Below are 20,913 nucleotides of genomic sequence, written 5' to 3'. Positions count from 1 at the left end.
TGTTCTGCAAAGTAAGATCTACAAATAAGTCAACATGACCAACATGGTCAGTTGACCCGTTTAGGAGTTATTGTCCTTTATAGTCAATTTTTAACCATTTTTCGTTAATTAAAGTAATCTTTTACAAAAATCTTCTCCTCTGAAACTAGTTGGCCAAATTAACCCAAACTTGGCCACAATCATCTTTGGGGTATCTAGTTTAAAAAATGTGTGGCGTGACCTGGTCAACCAACCAAGATGGCCGCCACGGCTAAAAATAGAACACAGGGGTAAAATGCAGTTTTTGGCTTATAACTCAAAAACCAAAGCATTTTGAGGAAATCTGACATGGGATAAAAATGTTTATCAGGTCAAGATCTATCTGCCCTGAAATTTTCAGATGAATCGGTCAATCGGTTGTTGGGTTGCAGCCCCTGAATTGGTAATTTTGAGGAAATTTTGCTGTTTTTGGTTATTATCTTGAATATTATTATAGATAGAGATAAACTGTAAACAGCAATAATGTTCAACAAAGTAAGATCTACAAATAAGTTAACATGACCAAAATGGTCAGTTGACCCGTTTAGGAGTTATTGCCCTTTATAGTCAATCTTTAACCATTTTTTCATAAATCTAAGTAATCTTTTACAAAATCTCCACTGAAACTACTAGGCCACAATCATCTTTGGGGTATCTAGTTTGAAAAATGTGTCCGATCACCTGGCCATTCAACCAAGATGGCCGCCACGGCTAAAAATAGAACATAGGGGTAAAATGCAGTTTTTTGCTTATAACTATGAAACCAAAGCATCTACAGCAAATCTGACAAGAAATTAAATTGTTAATCAAGTCAATATCTATCTGCCCTGAATTTTTCAGATGAATTGGACAACTGGTTGTTGGGTTGCTGCCCTCCAATTGGTAATTTTTAAAGAAATTTTGCCGTTTTTGGTTATCTTGAATACTATTATAGATAGCGATAAACTGTAAACAGCAATAATGTTCAGCAAAGTAAGATCTACAAATAAGTCAACATGACCTTAATGGTCAATTGACCCCTTAAGGAGTTATGGCCCTTTATAATCAATTTTTAACAATTTTCATTAATTTGGTAAATTTATGTAAATTTTTACCAAATATAGTTCTCTGTTACTAATGGGCAAAGTTCATGATAGATATAATTGTAAGAAGCAAAATCGTTCAGTAAAGTAAGAACTCCAAACACATCACCATCACCAAAATACAATTTTGTCATGAATCCATTTGTGTCCTTTGTTTAATATGCTCATAGACCAAGGTGAGCGACACAGGCTCTTTAGAGCCTCTAGTTTATGTTGTGTTTTGTATACTGCTGTTTATTTTTAGGTCTTCTATTTTTGCCATGGTGTCTAGTTTATTTTCGCCTGTTGAGTTTTGATGTCCCTATGGTATCTGTAACTTCTCTTTTGGTGGGTGTTGTCGATTTTAAGTATGTCCCTTTTCAACAGATAACCAGTTTATATGACGGTTTATAATAAACTGACTTTTCTATAGACGGGTATTTTCAAGTACAATATATATTGACATAAAATGGGATATGTAATAACTTAGCTAAATCTTGTATCAATTTGTTTGAATTTCAGAAATTAGTTTTCGTAATCGATATTTTGATAGATGCCTTGAATCATATCAGTTAATTGAGGAAACCGAACAAAATACATACAATCATTTTTAATCTAATGTTTCTTTATTATATACCAGATAAGAAAATTTGTTACTTTATTTTTTGTCAATGGCCTTACTGGCAGTTTTTATCTTCTTAAACACAAAGACATTTAAACGTACTCGGTGAAATATAAATTCACAAACACCTTGACAAGTTCGACAACAAATGACTTTCATATTATCTATTGTATATTTTAAAATGAGAATTAAAACGATCGCTTCAATACAGGGATTTATTCTAAAGTGATAGAAGATTTTGATAAATGTCATATATATATATATATAAGATATGGAATAAGTACTGATATGGGATAAGTATCTCGACGTTGTGTAGTGATGTCTTATGGAGTATAATTAAAGGTAAGTAAAATCGGAAAGGTTTTATGATTTTAATAATAGCTTGAAAAGTTTATTTTGTCAGTTATTTTGTTTTATGTGTTACGTAAAGTGTAACGAAAATAGATTGGAATACTGTGAAAAATCGCAAGGATATTAATGTAATTACGAAAAAAACTTTCCTACAAATTGAGACTGGACATTTAGAAGAAAAATCACTAGGGATTCTGTAAGTTGTGTGATTTATTGGATAGGAGTACTTAGATGTGGAATTATTGTATATTTTTTCTATCAATGATTTTCATCTCTTATAAGCAGATTATTCTGTCATTTTCTTGTTTATCTTTATTTTTCTGAATTGATTTTTTGCTGTGTTTTTGTTCTTAGGCAGCATTATAGGGGATACATTATTTATTAACATTACGAAACATTATTATGGCTTGTATTTCAGATTTATTTTCCTATTGATTGATGCGCTCTCGATCTAAGGGGTAATTACAAGGCCTACATTTTTCTATTATTTTGCAAGGTGTTTTATGGTTGTGTACGGTTAATGATAAGTGATTTGTATAGTTGCTAAGCTGGAGTTCGAACATTTAATTTTACATTTATTTGTACGAGCTTGATTAGAGTTGTACCCGTATACTTCAACATTATATAAATGACATTTGAATTATTTTATTGAAAGTGTTTAAAGATTTAAATTCGGTTCATTTACTATCTAATTTAAAGTGGTTTTAAATTTTCGACTACCAAATCATATATGTGTTAAAATAGAATTTACTTTATCATGATAGGTATCAAATATACTTATGACAAGATTGTTTTTATCTTTATCTATGAAATGGCGTTAAATATTTGAAATATTGTATTATAAATGTTCATGATTTATTATCCATTTGTCTGACAGCATTGTTATAGAGTAAAGAATATGACTATATGCTTTTGAAACATTAGGACAAACATGCGTTGGTAAACAGATGATGTAAGATATGTTTCCTACACTGCAAACAGTGGCGGAACCAGAACTTGTAAACGGGCGCTAATTGACCGAAAAGGGGGGCTCCAGTCACGCTTCAGCGATTCCCTATATAATCATTCATGTTTTCTCATCCCCAACCCCTGGATCCGCCTGTGGAAACAATAATCACATAAAAAGGATGCTTTAGAATGTCAACACTTTGAAATGTTCTCCTATAAAATGTAAATTTGATGCGCCTGAATGACTTTTCCAGATTTCCATTCATCAGACCCGTAATGCTGCATGGAACCCCAAAATTTAAAAGCAAAAGATGTACGTTATTTGAATACGGAATGATTTTGTGACGAAATGGGGCTAAAAAGAAATAATGATAATCTAAGACCAAAATGGTGACAATGATAGGGTTTTTAGTCTCGTTGATCAGCTGGGGTCGTGTTTATCTAGACGGATGTTCCAGCTTTAACAGACACTTCAAGTCTTTCGTTTTATAACTAGGTTTTACCAGGCCAATAATTGGATCAATTCCTAGACACAACAATTGTCATTCATAAAGGACACGCTCATTTACTATAACAATTTGGTACGTCTTTCTGACTTTAAAATATCCTCTTATGAACATTGCTGTGTTTGGGGCAAATATAAAATATACTATATTTGTGCACCATACATATATTCGAACAAAATCAAATCAATCTTGAAATTAATTTATTGATCTTTAATCTTGTTTATAATTCATAAGAAAAGTTAACTCTATGTAACATAAGTATAAGCCTTGATAATTGATATTATTATAACCCATTGAATTCAGGTGATCTTCTTTATTGCGGGGGTTTAAAAGGTCAGACAGGCTTATTGAAAATTTTCTTTTTAGTTTATATGTTACCTTTCTTTTCAAAACATTCGCGTTGATCTTAATTTCTTTACAATAGTATGTACGATTATTTACCATATGTATATTAATATGTTTGTGCATACCGTTCTGCAGATTTTTCCATGTGCATTGAAAAATAAGACTTTGGGTACATGTACTTAAGACAATGACCTAACAATACAATAAAAAGGACCCATTGGTTGTCTTCTGCTTTCCATATTTTTTAAAACTTAGTTGGTATATCAAAATGTAATTAGACTTAATATTTTACAAACGAAAAGTATTCCTAAATGCTGGATAGATAAGTTCTGTAAATCAGTTGCTTTCTTCTTTTTATTGCATGAAACGTGAAAAAATGGTATAAAAAGATAACAACACTTGATATTTTTCGTGCGTCCGAAAAACTTTCATGGATTTATTTTCATCAGAAACCCCCAAACCGAAACATTTGATAGCCATGGAAGTATAAAAACGCCAAGAACAAAAACTCAAAAGAGAACTAAATAGAATAGCAAAACCTTAGAAGAGAAACAGATAGAATAGCCAAAACTCAAATGCAAGTCTAAATGTTAAAGAAATATTTAAAACAAGAAAGCCAACATTACTGTAAAGTAAATTTACTCGGTTTTATTGTAGATAAATATTGAAGACAAGGGAGGGATACATGTAGTCTATATGTATAAACTTAATCCTACGTGTCAGTATATCTAAAGCATATTTAATATTGAAATAAGTTCAATATTTAACAAGGAATTATATAGACTCGTTAACACTCTTTTAAAACAACATAAAACAGAGATAAGAAAATGTGCGGCCATGTTGCGTGGTAATATAGGGTCATCTCGTGTATTACTGTATACGTTAATTAAATTACAAAGGAATCCATGCTCTCTGTACTTACATAGAACTATATTAGCCATCGCGATGACATGCAATTTATCAACAGTCTCCTTTAAACTCGCTCTGCTGGGTATGTTTTGTCTCCATTAATTCACACTTGTTTGCTTAACAGAAAATAGCTAAATATTTAAATAACTATTTTGTTTGACATCACTAGTAATCTGCATACATAAGATGAAAACAAATGAGAAACCATCACACATGACAGGAACGATTTTTTGTTATTAATATTGTTAAAAATAGACAGTAACCGATCAATATAAACATTCGCTACTTTATATGATCGCGTAGTCTACATTTTCAGTTTTAAAAGGGTATACATGTATCTATGGAACATATGTTATGAATTTTTACATCTTTTAGCCGATTGCATTTAGTGTGTAGGTAAAGGTAATATCTTTAGTTGGCTTGCTTGCTAGCTGAACCGAGAAGTCATTATTAAACAAGGTATACAGTAACTACCCCCTTTCGAAGTAGTCTAGTCAAGCAAGCTGACAAAAGAAATTACCTTTACCTACACACTCAATGCAATCGGCTGTAAAGGTGTTTGTATGATAAACGTAACGGTTATACATATTTCGTCAGAAAGAAAAAAATGAAAGCTGTAATAAATCACACTAGTGGAGCGAAACCTCCTTTTAAAAATCGTAACAAGTACTTCTCCAGCAATCGTGTTATTTTTAATTGAACAGATTTTCCACTTTGATTTGTGGCAGGTAGTTGATTAATCAAATATTGACAATACAAATTACTTATATCTATAATAATACGAAACAGTTTCGCTTGGAAAAAAGGACAGGATATATTATAGAAAGTCAATATAGGTATAAACTTAATAAGCGGAAAGTATGTAACAAAAAAGATATAATGAACAGATTGTTAATTAACAAAGACATGTGATCTTATCGCCTGTAACCAACCATTGAGCGCTTTTGACATATTGTATATTATATAAGTGTGATTGTCAAAGAAAACGTACTTTTAATTTCTTATGGGATCGGAGGTGAGTTCATTATATATTTTTTTAAATATTCAAACAAATCTCTTTTCATAAACTCCAATTATTTTTCAAATCGGTATATATACTCTTAATTATTTTCACATTAAAAAATAATATAACCCACAAATTGATAATAATAATTTGTTCTGTTATTGCAATTACACTGAAAGTAAATACTTTTCTGCATTGGCTAGAGGTAGGGGAGGGTTGAGATCTCACAAACATGTTTAACCCCGTCGCATTTTTGCGCCTGTCCCAATTCAGGAGCCTCTGGCCTTTGTTAGTCTTGTATTATTTTAACTTTTAGTTTCTTGTGTACAATTTGGAGTTAGTATGGCGTTCATTATCACTGAACTAGTCTATATAAGTTTGGGGGCCAGCTGATGGACGCCTCTTGGTGCGGGAGTTTCTCGCTACATTGAAGACCAGTTGTTGGCCTTCTGCTGTTGTTTGTTCTATGGTCGGGTTTTTGTCTCTTTGACACATTCACCATTTCCATTCTCAATTTTACTTTGTTATTTTGATTTCTAAAACTGCACCTGCATCTCTGTTGGTATTATACCATAGATATAGCTGTAAAACAAAACTTTTAGTTCAGTAAGACAAAACTGAAAATGGCAGTTTGTTGGTGAAATAACTTCGAATGAACTGAGTTGTAGTTTCTACCTGCTCTTTTATTGTTCATTTTTAGTCTTGAAATTCAGCTATATTTGAAACTTTAAGAAAGCAGCAAATTTAATCAGTTTAACTAAAAACTGACCTAACCGACAATCTGCGAACATTTTGAAACGAAATTCATGATCTTCACTGATGTCCAGAAATATCACTATTCCTATATTTACTATATACTGTATACATAAACTGAGTTTCATGTTTGAGATACTTTTCATTTTATGGGATTACATAATATTTCTATCTGCGTGTTTGCTCTTATACTTAAAGTATTTACGACGAATTACAGACTTAATTGAAGATGAAACCATTTTTTTTCATTACACTTTTCATACCAAGTTATAACAAATAAATTTACGACTATATTAGGTTATATATAAGTAACACGGTTAGTGTCAGGTATGCGTTTTTTTCTGTTTAAAGTGCCTTCAAAAGTTTGCATGATATAAAGTAATCTTCACTAAAGATTTAACTAGTGATTTACTACCTAAAATAGTAAAAAGAGAAAATCTCATTAGAACATTTCCTGTATTTAATACTCTTTCTTTCAAGTTTACACCTTATACTCAGTAAGTTTTATAACGACAGATAGAAGCAAACACGTTTTCATTGAAAATCTTGAAGGTTTATCGTTGAGAGTTGTTTTAAGTGGTGCAAAAAATATGAAACAACACGTTATAAATCAAACACGCCCGAGGCGCTTTTCTGGATTTACCTTCACCAGAAACGAATATTTGAACGCCAAGGATGTATTAATCGAACCAGATGAAGAGCTATATATTCAAAAATAATATTAAATAATAGACAAACCTTTCTTAGGCTAACTACGTCTGAGACAAATGTTCTCAAATTGGTTGTTTTATGTATTAACTTGGACAAAACATCACAATGAATTTAAACACGTGGCTGATATAAGCACATGTTTCTGTATATTTTCAGATTGTTGTTATGGTGACGAGAAACAAAAGGACACAACACAGATTTGCATAGACATTGATAGTATGGACATTATATAACCAGCAACAAAAATGTCAGTAGACACGTTTACGCTGTTTGTGGTTCTTCCAGACGACAGTGTGTGCACGCTCAGAAACCTAATTTCCGGTGTAAATATCGAAGAGATTAAAGCGAGGCTAGAATTAATAGCTGGACTTCCATCGCATATCTTTATCTTAATATATCCTGATGGCGAAAAGTTACAAGACCATCAGAAACTTTTGATGAGAGAAAATATAAAAGATGGTTATGTTCTGAGAGTGCATATTATTGAACATTGGGAAACGTTATTTAACTCTGTCTTTAGAAACAATATAGAAAGTGTATACCATAATGGAGGGGTTCACTTGAAAGGAAATATGGTGATAAATGCCGAAGAGTCGGGGAAAATAGAAAACGCCGTTTATGATCGAGGATGTGTAGCTTTATATATGTCCAGTTTTCTTGGCTTACTACGCATGTGCAATATGTTAATCACCGTTGGTAAGTATTGTTATAGCAGTTGTGTGTTCGTCTCTTCGTGGTTTTTTTTAAATTTTGTTTTGCACTGTTGTCTATTTGTATTTGGTATGTGTTATTTACGTATTATCATATTAAACGCAAAGAGTTTAGAATCATTAACTCGTTTATGTTATGACCCTACACGATTGACAGCTGATTAAGACCCAAGTTACATATTTTCCATTGCTAAGGATGCTGCATTACATTCGATATTCACATGGACACTATATAGCAGCACAAGGTTAGAACAATTTATATAAAAAAGGAGATGCGGCACGATTGCCGATAAGACAAGGGGGCGACGAAAGATACCAGAGGGAGAATAAAACTCAAAGATGGAAAATAAACTGACAACGCCATAGCTAACATTAAAACAGACAAATAATAGTAAAGAAGACATAGTACAGCATACACAAAATAGAAAAATAAAGACTAAGTAACACGAACCCCACCAAAAACTGGTGGTGATCTCATGTGGTCCGGAAGGGTAAGCAGACCCTGCTCCACATGTGATACCCGTCGTGTTGGTCATATAATATGTTATTACAAATCCGGTAAATAGTCTAATTCGGTAGGTCACATTCGTGAAAAGGGAAGGGTATTGTATTTACGACGATATCATTTGTGAAACGGTTTTTCCATAATGGTAAACCAACTCGTGATGGCGTCCGTAAAATTTACGAAGGGAGGATTTCAGCTTCACCATTTTGAAGTCTTGGTTTAAAAGCTTCCTTGTGAGTAGCAACCCTCCATCAAGGTAATAATGATAGAAATTACAAGTACGGGAATATCGTATCCGTATGCAGGCGCTGCTGGAGTGTTGCTACAACTATCTATTAAAGTTCAAATAAAGCGGATAGATGCTGAATAAGGGCAACAGTATTATACCACTATTTAACTGAAACAAATCCGTGGCACAAACCAAAACCAAGGGTAACACATCAATTATAACAGGAAAACAATGGAACAACAGAAACACTGAACTGATACAAATAATGATACCAATATGCATAGAAATGGACTATTTGATAATAACCTACATTTTTGAGATCGAAATAAAAATACTATTGTACATATTGTGTACACTACTTAAACTAAAAATTCATATGAAAGAGATGGTAATTAAATTCCAAGTATATTGCGCGATGACAATTTCATAATTCATCGTAATATATTTATGTTTGATTTAACTACCCACTTGTTACGATCTATGACCACTTTCCAAAACATAAAAAATCAATTGACCGATTATTGAAGTTTTGATAGTGTCTACGCGGAGGTACTTTGTTTCAGATATACCGTTAAGAATACAAAATGTAGATGTTTTATGAGTACGAAAAGTAAATGAAAACAAAATTGAGCTAGATATGTTCCTATCGAAATATGGACACTTTCTATATGATATTCATATTAGACAGCAACCATTTGTTTTTCTATGGATTTTTTTCCCGGACAAAAACAATCTATTTTTCTTTCTTTCACTTTTAGCACTACATATAGCGGTAGCCGAGGGTGAAACAAAAACATTTCTTTTATTGGGATCAAAAACAAGTTATTATGTTCACTCAAAACTGGAAACAAACTTTTATAAAAAAAAAAAAAAAAAACAGTCCCCCCTCCAAACCACCACCACCACCACCACCTCCACCAGAAAATGAAATGGTTGCTGCCCTTGGGGAACGTTTTTCAGGTTACTTTTTTTACAATTATTTTCTGTGTTTTTCAAGCAACACCTTATATTTACATTATACAATTCCTTCCGTTCTTCTGAAGTGGTAAGACTTGAGTCCTCAACATTTGAACATGCTTGTAAATGGATTGGTAGTCTTTTAGTCCTTTTTTGCATTATTGCTTAGGGCTTGAGAGGACACTAGTTTATCTACCTCCTCTCGGTGTTTTTTACTTTTCTTATATACCTTGAGGCTAGCGAATAATGCTATGTTTTAGCGGTATATTTAACATTGCCATAAAGCGCGAAGTTTGGCTAGCCACAAAATCTGATTCAACTCACCATTTTTTTTCTTAAAATGACCTGCACCAAGTCAGGAATATGACAGCTGTTATCTTATAGTTCGTTTTTATGTCTTGTTTTGTAAGGTTTATTTGTTGCACTCCTGTGTTCTATTATTTCGTTGTTTTCCTCCTATAGTTGATTTGTATCCTTCGGTTTTAGTTGTAATCCATTTCTTTTCTCTCAATCGATTTATAACATTTGAAAAGCGGTATACTACTGTTGCCTTTATGTATTGCGCCGTTTTACTATCTCAGTTAATCTACTTGAAACTTATCAATAAACTCATCATAGATACAGGACTAAATTGAATGTTGTATATACGCCAGCCGCGCGTTTCGTCGTACAAAAAAACTCATCAGTAACGATCGAATCCAAAAAAGTTAAAAAGGCCAAATAAAGTGCAAAGTTGAAGAGCATTGTGGACCAAAATGCATAAAAGTTTTGCCAAATCCAGCTAAGGTTATCTATGTCTGAGGTGGAAAAGCCTTAATATTTCAGAAATTCAAAATTTTGTAAACAGTTAATTTATAAATATAACCATATCAAGATTCTCCATTTCATTTTCAGGTGTAGATATCAATGGAACTACGCAATTTGGGAGAACAGCACTACATGCAGCTGCATCTAAAGACAACCTTATAACACTCAAGTATCTCATAGATCATGGTGCAAAAATAAACATAACAGATTTGTTAGGAAAGTCGCCATTAGATGTAGCACAAAGCTGTGCGTCACTTATGTGTGAAAAAAATCTGAAAATCATGCAACTTAATTTACGTGGCAATAACAAAATGGCGAAGAATCCCAAGGCAATATATAATACACTTCAACTCTCTGTCAAGAAACATATTAAGATTAATAAAGATCAGTTGATAAGACCAAAATCATTAGTGGAAAGCAGAATTACTATAAATGATGATTCTCAAAAGACAAGACCACAAACTCATTATACTCAGAGGCAAAGTTTAGGCAAAAGCCCTAAAGGTCCCAGAACGGTTGCATGGGTATCGATTCAAGACAGCAAAGTCAACCGAAATATTGGAAAAACGCCTAATTATCATAAATTTCAAAACGTAACGAAGATGAAAACATTAGACGAGAATGCCGTAACATGTAAACCATTACCACTATTGAAGAAGAAGTCATGTTTGAAATTTACGCCCGGGGCTGATGAAAAAGCTATTTCTAGATCTACGCAGACAACACCCGTGGCATCTAAGACGGATGTTTCTACCACGCCTATGTTGTTTGCACCTCCCAGCAGCCGTTTGGATGGGAGCACTGTAGCAGATGACATGAACACGTCGTTTTCAATCGACGACCGTGCAGTGTCTGCTAGAACGAGATCTAGTAAATCTGGGAAACTTGTTTCGTTTTCTCACAAGGAAAGGTAAGTTGGTATTTCTTCCAATAATATTTGAATTACTGACTGCGGTGTTGGTTGATGCAACGAAATAGGTCGTCTGACCTAGCAAAAGTAGTAAAAGATGGGCGAGAGATTTCGGACGGACATTCAAATTCGTATATTAAAAATAAACTGAAAACGCAATGGCTAAAATAGAATAAAGTCAAAGAGACAACCAATAGTACAAAAAAACCACTGAAAATTAAATCTAATCAAAACGAACCCCTCAAAAGCTTTGGGTTAAAGATAGCAAAGATAAATGGTATACTTTAATTACCTTTTTAGGTTATTCGTCGTATGATGTCCTTATCAAAAGGATATGTATCATTACTTACAGTTTATATATTTTGTATCAAATTCAAAGTTAGTAAGGTTTGTGTTGCACAATCTTTTGGTTTTTTTTTATTTTGCGTTTTGTAATCTGTTGCAAATCTCTGGTAGTTTTGGGCTATTGCCATATCATTGTCAATTTGTTTTGACTTATGAGTTTGGATATCTATTTGGTATCTTTCGCCCTTATTTTGTAAATTATTTTATAACTTTATAACTTTATAAAAGAAATTAGATTTCAGACGAATCGGACTTGCCTAGCTGTAAGGATTTTTGATTTTATGCCTGAAAACGTTTTATTCAAATAATTGCTAACATTTATGGACCTGTGATCATTTCCGTTGACGGTCATTCCAAAAACACGTTTTTATTGTTCTTTGTATTTGATATTACACGTTTATTGATGATATCATAAGTTTAACACACATGTACACATATATTTTCGTCAGACGTAAGTTATTTCGATGTTGTCATACATAATTAATGTTTTGATGTGGTGTATATTTTGTAACGCAGACCAATCTGTAAAAGAATATATTTAAAAATATATGATGATGATGGACGTTTTGAACAATTACAGCCCTTGCAACGGTCGGTAAAACTTACCAAAGATAGTATCACATTTATAATCGGTGTCATGCTTGTAGTATCAATATAAGGTTAAATTGCGATGGGATCATCTGAAACAAAGTGAATACCAGCAGTTGCTATAGATCAGAAAATTCCTAGAATAAGAATTCCGATAACTCAGATGGGAATTCATTTTTAATTTTGTATAAAGGTTCGGCTAGCCTTTAGACCAGGTAAAACCCACATCATATTCTTATTATGTCCTGTACCAAGTCAATAATTTGACAGCTATCTGTTATCAAAAAGTTCTATGTATGTTGACGTTTTTTTTTGTTGCACCTCAGTGTTCCTGTTGTTCCTTTGTTTTCCTCTTGTAGTTGATGTGTATCTCTCGGTATTAGTTTGTAACCCGGATTTCACGGTTTTCTCTACATCGATTTATAACTTTTGAACATCGGAATACTACTGTTGCCTTAATTTATATAACATTTTAATATTTTTTATTATAACGATAACAATTGTAATTCCTTTTTCTTTTCCGAATTTTTATGTTTGTATTATTTATTTTATTCACTTTACCAAAAATGAATGTTAGAATTTAAGCTGTCTCAATTTCAATATGAATATCGATAATATAATTCATGTATTGCAAAATACTATCATCACCTGGCAAATAATGCAAACATTTAAAATAAGAGTTCTAGTGTGCAGAAGATCTCATGTTCAAATTGGATCGTTGTATGTACGGTCCACATTTCTCATTTCAATTTCCAATAAGTTATGTTTTTATTATATTTGTAGACCCGAGTTTCCAGATTTTACAGAATCGTCCCGTGTAATGAAGAGACGCATCAATCTAGCTGCCAATCGAAGTGCACAGCAAACTGACAAGCGTGAAACTTCAACGCCAAAACGCTCAGGAGTGATTCATGATCGATGGGCAGATAGAAAAAAAGTCCTCAATAAGAGTGTTCGACAAGACATCTCAAGTAGCGACGACGACGACAGTGATTTCGACGATGATGACAGTGGTAATGGTTCTGAGGCTAATGCTGAGGCTTATGAAGCCTGGTTAAAGAGAAAAGAATTGGAAAGTAAACGAATGCCAAGAAAGGTAACTCGTCCTATCCATGACATTATAAAAATAGGCAGCACTGAGGTGGGTGATGGCCGAAATCCTTCCGCGGAACATAACATTACAGCCTATAGAGACTGGTTTGAAAGACGAAAAACCAATAAGAGAACGCCTAATTTAGAACGAATAAAGTCCATGAAAGATTTTATGTCACAAAAGAAAATGCTGGAAGAAAAGCGCCAGAAACTTTTAATGACTGCCATCTCCTATGACGAATGGATGGACCAAGAATATGATCGTCGGGCGCTGATACGCAAAATTTTACAGGCAGATTATGAACAATTAAAAGTGATGGAACAAGAGAACGATAAGAATCCAGCTCCTGTACAAAATGTAAATACAAAATGGCAGGAGGAGGTCATGAAACGTGAAGAAATGGAAAGAAAAAGAAGAGTAATACAACAAAGTTATAGTGAAGAAAAGGAAAAGTGGAGAAAGGAAATTATGAAAAATAGTACTGCCGTCTCACAGAATGACTGGCTTCGCGGGAAAAATCCACAAACTCCTCGATTATTGATGAGATCAAACTCAAAAGGAGCTCCCGGAAGTGACGTTAAACGAGCTGTAGAAGCTGATAAGGCGTACCAAGACTGGATGAAACGAAAACATCCAGAAGACATTTCGGATATTCAGAGACAAGTGGAAACCGAAAGAGACATGCTTCACTCGTGTAGACAACGCCGCACCGCACAAGTTATCTCATGTTAGTGTTGTAAGGTTTCATACATTTGACAAATACATATATGCACTCAAAGACACGCTGTTACTTGCTTCATATCCATATGACATCAACATTTCATCTATATATTTATTTCAATGGTTAAACTGTTGCACAACAAAAAATAATTTGAACACTTTCTATGCCAACCGATTTATTTTCCAAACAAATGAATTATTTCTAAGATTTGATACTTAGTATCTTTCAAGCTATAAACCCATGGTTTAGAAACATCCAATAATGTATAATGAACACGTATATATGAATATTGAATTATTACATTCGCATAACATTCTGATATATCCATCCATTCATATTCCACTACCATTATCAAATCTCAATATCTTGCTTCCCAGTTCATTGCGAGATCAGAACAGTTATTTCAAAAGTCACTATGATGCCTTCAACGGTGGACAAACTTCAGCAGTGGACAGATTATGTCTCTAACCGTTTGATACCTTCATAGAAAGCCAATGTCTTAACCTTTAAACACCCGTAGTAGTTTCATACTTTCGACAAAGATAGATATGCATTTTAATCTATTTTTTTAAATTGACATTATCTAGTATGTCTATCATTTTTGTTCCCACATCCTTGTCAATATAAAGGAATTTGATGTGAATGTTATACAAGTGAGAAATTTAGCTAGCTTTGAAACGAGGTTTAATCTACCATTTTCCACATAACCAAATGCCTGTACCAATTCAGGAATATGACAGCTGTTATCCATTTTTTTTTATGTGTTCTAGCTTTTGATTTTGACAATTTATTAGGGATTTCCTTTTTGAATTTTCCTCAGAGTTCAGTATTTTTGTGATTTTTCTTTTTTTTTATATCAACGTTTGTTCTATATCTATTCTATTGATTAAGGTATTGCGTAACTGAAAACAATTTGAACTTATTTTGCCTTTTACTAATTTCATGGGCAAGATTTGATACTCAGCGTCTTACCATTCATAATAACATGGTTTACCGAAGTACAACAATGGATATTTATATCAACATTAAATAATTAAATTTGTTTTAAATCTGTGATTTATACATCCTTAAAAGTAAAATTACAAAATACCTAACTTTAAGGAAAATTACCTTATCAAATGGTAAAATCAAATCTCACACACACCAAACGAATGGAAAACAACTGTCATATTTTTGACATGGTATACGCATTTTCTTAACTACTGATTTTAAAGATAGCTTAAAATTGAGAATGGAAATGGGGATTGTGTCAAAGAGACAACAGTACCACCATATAACCTTAACCTGGTTACAGTTTAAAGATAGCTTAACCTCTTACCTGCATGACAGTCGCATAAAATTCCTTTTTAATTTTCAATAATGTGTGATCAAAACAAACAGACATAACAGGTAGAAATGTCAAAAATTGTGGTACAACATTCAACATTGTGTTATCATCTTAATCGCTAAAAAAAATATGTCAAAGAAGAAAAAAAATGGCATTTAGGCAAACATGAATGACAATAATACAAAAACAATCACATCGGCGTGATGCACAAGTTTGAGCAACACCTTAAGGATAATACAAAATATCTGAAGGTATTCCGAGTCATATAAAAATAATAAGAGGTCGTTTGGACGTCATCTGATAGTTTTGACAATTGGTAGAGCTCAACATCCTGCTGTTGGCAGATTTTCTCTCTTTTTAATGGTTTTTAAAATAAAAGACATTTTACCCAATATGTTCTATTTCAATCGTTTTAGACATCTTGGTTGGTAGGCGAGGTAATCAGATTTTTTTTTCTTAAATAAGATGCCCTAATGATGATTTTTTCGAAGTTCAAAATGAAATCTTAAAAATATACACATTTTTATACCGAACATTAAGCAAAAGCAACGGACAAAAATCAAAAATGTCAGACAAGAAACAAAATTATCGGACAGAAGGCAAAACGGACAAAAAAGTAACAGACAAAAATTAAAAGTGTCGGACAAAAAGCAAAATTATCGGACAAAAAGCAAAACGAACAAAAAGCAAAAGTTTTGGACAAAAAGCAAATGCGGACCAAAATCAAATTGCGGACAAACGCATCGTATCAGTCGTTAAGGAGAGGCGTACAGTTCGTTCCCATATTTTATTGGAAAAGTCCAAATTCAACAAATATGTTTAAATTAGGTAAATTACTGAAAACAATACGTTATAATTATTTGTCCGAAAAAAGTAAAATCACAAAAATACTGAACTCAGAGGAAAATCAATACGGAAAGTCCATAATCACATGGCAAAATCAAATAACAAAACGCATCAAAAACGAATAGACGAGAACTGTCACATTCTTCACTTGGTACAGGCATTTTCAAATGTAGAAAATGGTGGATTAAACCTAAAAAGCGCTTTTTTGGATTTACCTTCACCAGGAACGCTCAAATCAGATATATTAGCCGAGATATTAAACAAGAGATTTTCAATTTGGTTATTTGTTTTAACATTAAAACTTCAAATATCTTCCGTGGAAAGCGAGATAACTGTAAAATTGGAAAACGCAAGACAAGTTGATCGTCAACGAAATGCTAATCTAATGTTATTTATAAAAGTAATGATCATGCACAAGTGAAATTCTAATTTACATAGCATGACAAGTTTTTTTTTGTATGTGATTACTGTGCTAAACAAAATGTATTCAGTACACAACTTTTCATATCAAAAGAATTTATACTGTCACAGTGTGGATTTATTAGTATTCGTTGGATACCAATGTTTGTGGGTTTCGTGGGTGTAGGTGAATCACAAAATAAAATGTTCAACGAAAACCATATTAAGTTATTTTTCTTTACATAATAAGGCCGTTAGTTTTTCTCGTTTGAATTGTTTTACATTGTCTTATCGGGGCCTTTTATAGCTGACTATGCGGTATGGGCTTTGCTCATTGTTGAAGGCCGTACGGTGACCTACAGTTGTTAATGTTTGTGTCATTTTGGTCTTTTGTGGATAGTTGTCTCATTGGCATTCATACCACATCTTCTTTTTTATATAAGATAAAAAATATAATAGCCAGATCTATATGAGGTCATCATTGCCTCTCTAAATACTTATTTTCACTAATACAGTTTTGTTTTTTTCATTGTAGTTTAATATTTTTCTTCGTGTATTTCTATACTATAAACTATTATTTCTAAAGTACAAATAATGCTGTCAATACGTATTCTCTCTAAAGTAACTTTAAATGCTGCTATTTTGTCTTCTAAAAATCGTCCCTCGAAAGCTTTATTGCTTTTATTTAAAGGAATTGAGTGTGTGTCAATTGCGTGATACATGTAATAATATAGAAATAGTAAGGATTTACTTAGCAGAACTCTTTTAGGATTTGTATAGATTATCGAAAATTGAATTGACACACACAAAGAAATGTATACTCATCAATTGGAATAAATATAGGATTGAAATACTATACACGCAGCTTATAATGAGAGGTTAGTTTAAAGGTAATAACAGCATACACAGTACCAATTTTACTGCAAACATGTATTAAAATACCACTACTTTTATTTTATTTATGTCATCATTGCACATATTTAGATGTTGTAAAATACGTCAATGAGAGGGACATAAAGGACAACATAATTAAAAAAAAAATGACATATATATGATATATTTGTCCAGTAATACTACTAACTAGGTATGAGAAGATGTGGTATGAGTATCAATGAGAAAACTCTCAAAAAAGGCAAAATGTGTAAAAGTAAACCCTTATATGTCAGTACGTTCTTTAACACGGATCGTTGGAGCACACAGAACAAAATTAAGTATTTAAAAAAAAAAAATTTAGAACTACCAGGGTTTAAAAACTTTTGTAGGTAACAAAAGATCACTCAATAGAGGAAAAAGAAGCAGATTAACTTTTTCCATTTATTAATGTATAATAGGTCTGGGTTGGGTTTTTTTCTCCATTTTTCTCGATTTTGATAGGAGTGTCCTTAGAACCTCGATATGACGACGGTTACATGAACGTTCCTGGTGTAGCATATATATTTATTATCATTTCTTCAACAGAACAATTCTGACGTTTGAAAACTTTCTATGTTACCCCTCAATTTAATATTGTGCTGTTTCTGATGTAGGATAAATAAGTTTATATTGATACTAATCACAACTGTTTACATCGGAGACAATCATCCATCACGGGGTCTAATTCCGACTGTTCGGGTGATTTCTGATGTTATTCTTCCCATTAAAACATCAATATAAAATGGATTTCCTTGTCGCTTTTCCAAACAAAGTAAACCATTGTTAATTGATACAGTAAGATTGATTAATCATGTAAGTACCAATTATCTCTATTTAAAATGATTGATTGTTGCTAGGAAATCTACATCGTGTTTTATTGGCGTACTAGCAACAAGTAAAATACCTGTTAGCTTTACTAACATGTCTTTATTGTTCTGTTTATGGTCATTGGAATCATATAAACGTTTAAATAATCGAATTTTGGTTGTTTGTGTTTTATTGAATCAGTGAGACAGAAAATAAAGTCATCCGTAAATAGTATCGAGGTTATATGTTGTCTTAATTTAAATCAATTTCAGTAAAATTCGGACAATTGAAAAAGTTAAATAACAAAAACACTGAATTTGAAAGAAAACTCAAAACTAAAAGTCCATAATTAAAGGCAAAAACGAATGTATAACAACTGATATATATATCTTCTCAGAAGACATCTGTGTTGTTTAATGGTTAAACAATAAAAACGAAAGAATAAAAAAATGCTTTTTGAAAGATTAAAATTTACTTGACTAGATGTAATTTGAGTTTTGATTTGTGTACACAATTGATGTAAATATAAACTCTATCATATAATCATTATATTTTCTAGATTTGATGATTTGGTATACAATTAACACAAAACTTTCTTATTCTTTTATTCATTACGAAATAAATAAATAGGTTGTTACTTAATGGGTAGATATGCATATATCTAATCTAAATAGAGGACAGTAAGCATACAAATAAAGTCATCAAAGATACAACATTGTACAAGTTAGCAACAACAACAAAATCACAAAAATACTTAACTCCGAGGAAAATTCAAAACGGAAAGTCCATACTCAAATGGCAAAATCAAATGATAAAACACATCAAACGAATTGACAACAACTGTCATATTTCTGACTTAGTACAGGCATTTTCAACTGTAGAAAATGCATTTTATAATTAAAAAAAAACCTGATATTTATAACAATTTCATTATTATTATTGTTATTATCATTATTAACAATTATGTTATGGAAATCATCAGAAAAGTATAAGCTAATATTTACCAATTGACATTTTATATTCCAAAGTACCCCTTTTGTTATTTGATTTTGTCATGTGATTGTGGACTTTCCGAATTGATTTCCCTCTAAGTTCAGAATTTTTTTGATTTTACTTTTTGAACTTTTTGCAGATACCTCGAGACTGCAGTACTACCAGGAATCTAGCGTGTAACAAAAGATATTGTCTCCGTCGTTCAAACATCATTGGTATTTATGATCAGTGACACGTTTTATGAGCCTTTGTTTTGTCTCGCTTTAGTCATCGTCGTTTTCCAGTATTTGTTGTTTGTTCGTAAAGTTCTTCAAAATATGGCAGTCAAACTTCATTGCAGTTTTTCCGACCTGCATACCATAGCTTTATACTTGTTTTTCTCTCTAATACATTTTAAAAGGCTCTGACAGTCTAAAACAATACTCCCTTTTTAACTGTTTGTTTTTAGTGTCATTGAACATTTTTTTGTAGACTTAACGCGCATCTGGGGTACACACTTCCAATGCTTGTATTAATGATGGGTTTATTGACTGACAATATAGTCTTTGTTTTACCAATTTGCATATTTTGCCATTCATTGTATGTTATATCATTGTTCTATATTCAATTTTGAGAGTTAATTTGATTGACCGGCAGGATTATTCTACACACATTTATACCTTTAACACCAGGAGAGGTTGTGGCTAATTTTCAATCTGACCAAATAATTGCAGAGGCAAATATTTTTGTAAAAGTTTAAGGAAGACGTATGCTTATATTTGTCCTTTTGTCAGCTTAAGACTATGATGTTTATACTTCTAGAGATATAATCAATTCAATAAAGGTAACAGTAGTATACCGCTGTTCAAAACTAATAAATCCATGGACAAAAAACAAAATCGGGGTAACAAACTAAAACTTAGGGAAACGCATTAAATATAAGAGGAGAACAACGACACAACATTAAAATGTAACACACAAAGAAACGGACAAAGCATTAGACAAAAATCTATGAGTATAACAAATATAACATCAAAACCAAAATACATGAATTTGGGACATATAAGTACCGTTACACGTCTTATAGTAATGTGAATTTGCACTCAAAAATAAGAGAAAACAAACGACACAACGGAAACACAACGTTAAAATGTAACACACACAGAAATGAACTTTAATATAACAATGGCCAATGAACTTTAATATAACAATGGCCATATTCCTGACTTGGTACAGAAAACTTTTAAAGGAAAAAATGGGGGGTTGAACCTGGTTTTGTGGCATGCCAAACCTCCCTCTTTTATGGCCATGTGAAATATAACATTAAAATGACAACACAATATTACAGGACTACAATATAAATAAATTGGAGAACATAATTGACAAGGAAACACAAGCATAATAGCTAACAAAAGGCAAAAAGTTCAAAATTTTAATACGCCAGAAGTGAATTTGTCCACACAAGACTTACTAAATGTTATTCAAAAATCAAATAATCAAAATAGATCTACGCAAAAACTTCACGAGAGGTATTTGACCAAGCGACATTAGACTCTAT

The 20,913-nt window shown here is 32.3% G+C and overlaps 1 protein-coding gene across 3 annotated transcripts; it reads left to right on the top strand.

The window, feature by feature from the left end:
• The first annotated feature begins 1,773 nt into the window (after positions 1-1,773).
• Positions 1,774-14,544, top strand: LOC134720592 (uncharacterized). Of its 3 annotated transcripts, none has more exons than XM_063582933.1 (4): positions 1,774-2,043; positions 7,384-7,923; positions 10,523-11,345; positions 13,062-14,544. In XM_063582933.1, exons 2-4 carry the CDS (start codon positions 7,473-7,475, stop codon positions 14,101-14,103), a joined length of 2,316 nt encoding a protein of 771 aa, XP_063439003.1. In that variant the 5' UTR covers positions 1,774-2,043; positions 7,384-7,472; the 3' UTR covers positions 14,104-14,544. The 3 variants fall into 3 exon arrangements, with proteins under 3 accessions (XP_063439003.1, XP_063439005.1, XP_063439004.1); XM_063582935.1 differs by lacking the exon at positions 1,774-2,043 and adding an exon at positions 2,183-2,248; XM_063582934.1 differs by lacking the exon at positions 1,774-2,043 and adding an exon at positions 5,489-5,775.
• Positions 14,545-20,913: the final 6,369 nt, after the last annotated feature.

This window comes from Mytilus trossulus, chromosome 6 (genome assembly GCF_036588685.1).
Source record: "Mytilus trossulus isolate FHL-02 chromosome 6, PNRI_Mtr1.1.1.hap1, whole genome shotgun sequence".
Taxonomy (NCBI): domain Eukaryota; kingdom Metazoa; phylum Mollusca; class Bivalvia; order Mytilida; family Mytilidae; genus Mytilus; species Mytilus trossulus.
This window is presented reverse-complemented; position numbering and strand designations above follow the sequence as displayed.

Coding starts and splice junctions, on each gene's coding strand:
- LOC134720592 (XM_063582933.1), top strand. CDS start 7,473: ATGTCAGTAGACACGTTTACGCTGTTTGTGGTTCTTCCAGACGACAGT. Junction 7,924..10,522: donor CAATATGTTAATCACCGTTG/GTAAGTATTGTT, acceptor TTTCATTTTCAG/GTGTAGATATCAATGGAACT. Junction 11,346..13,061: donor TCGTTTTCTCACAAGGAAAG/GTAAGTTGGTAT, acceptor TTATATTTGTAG/ACCCGAGTTTCCAGATTTTA.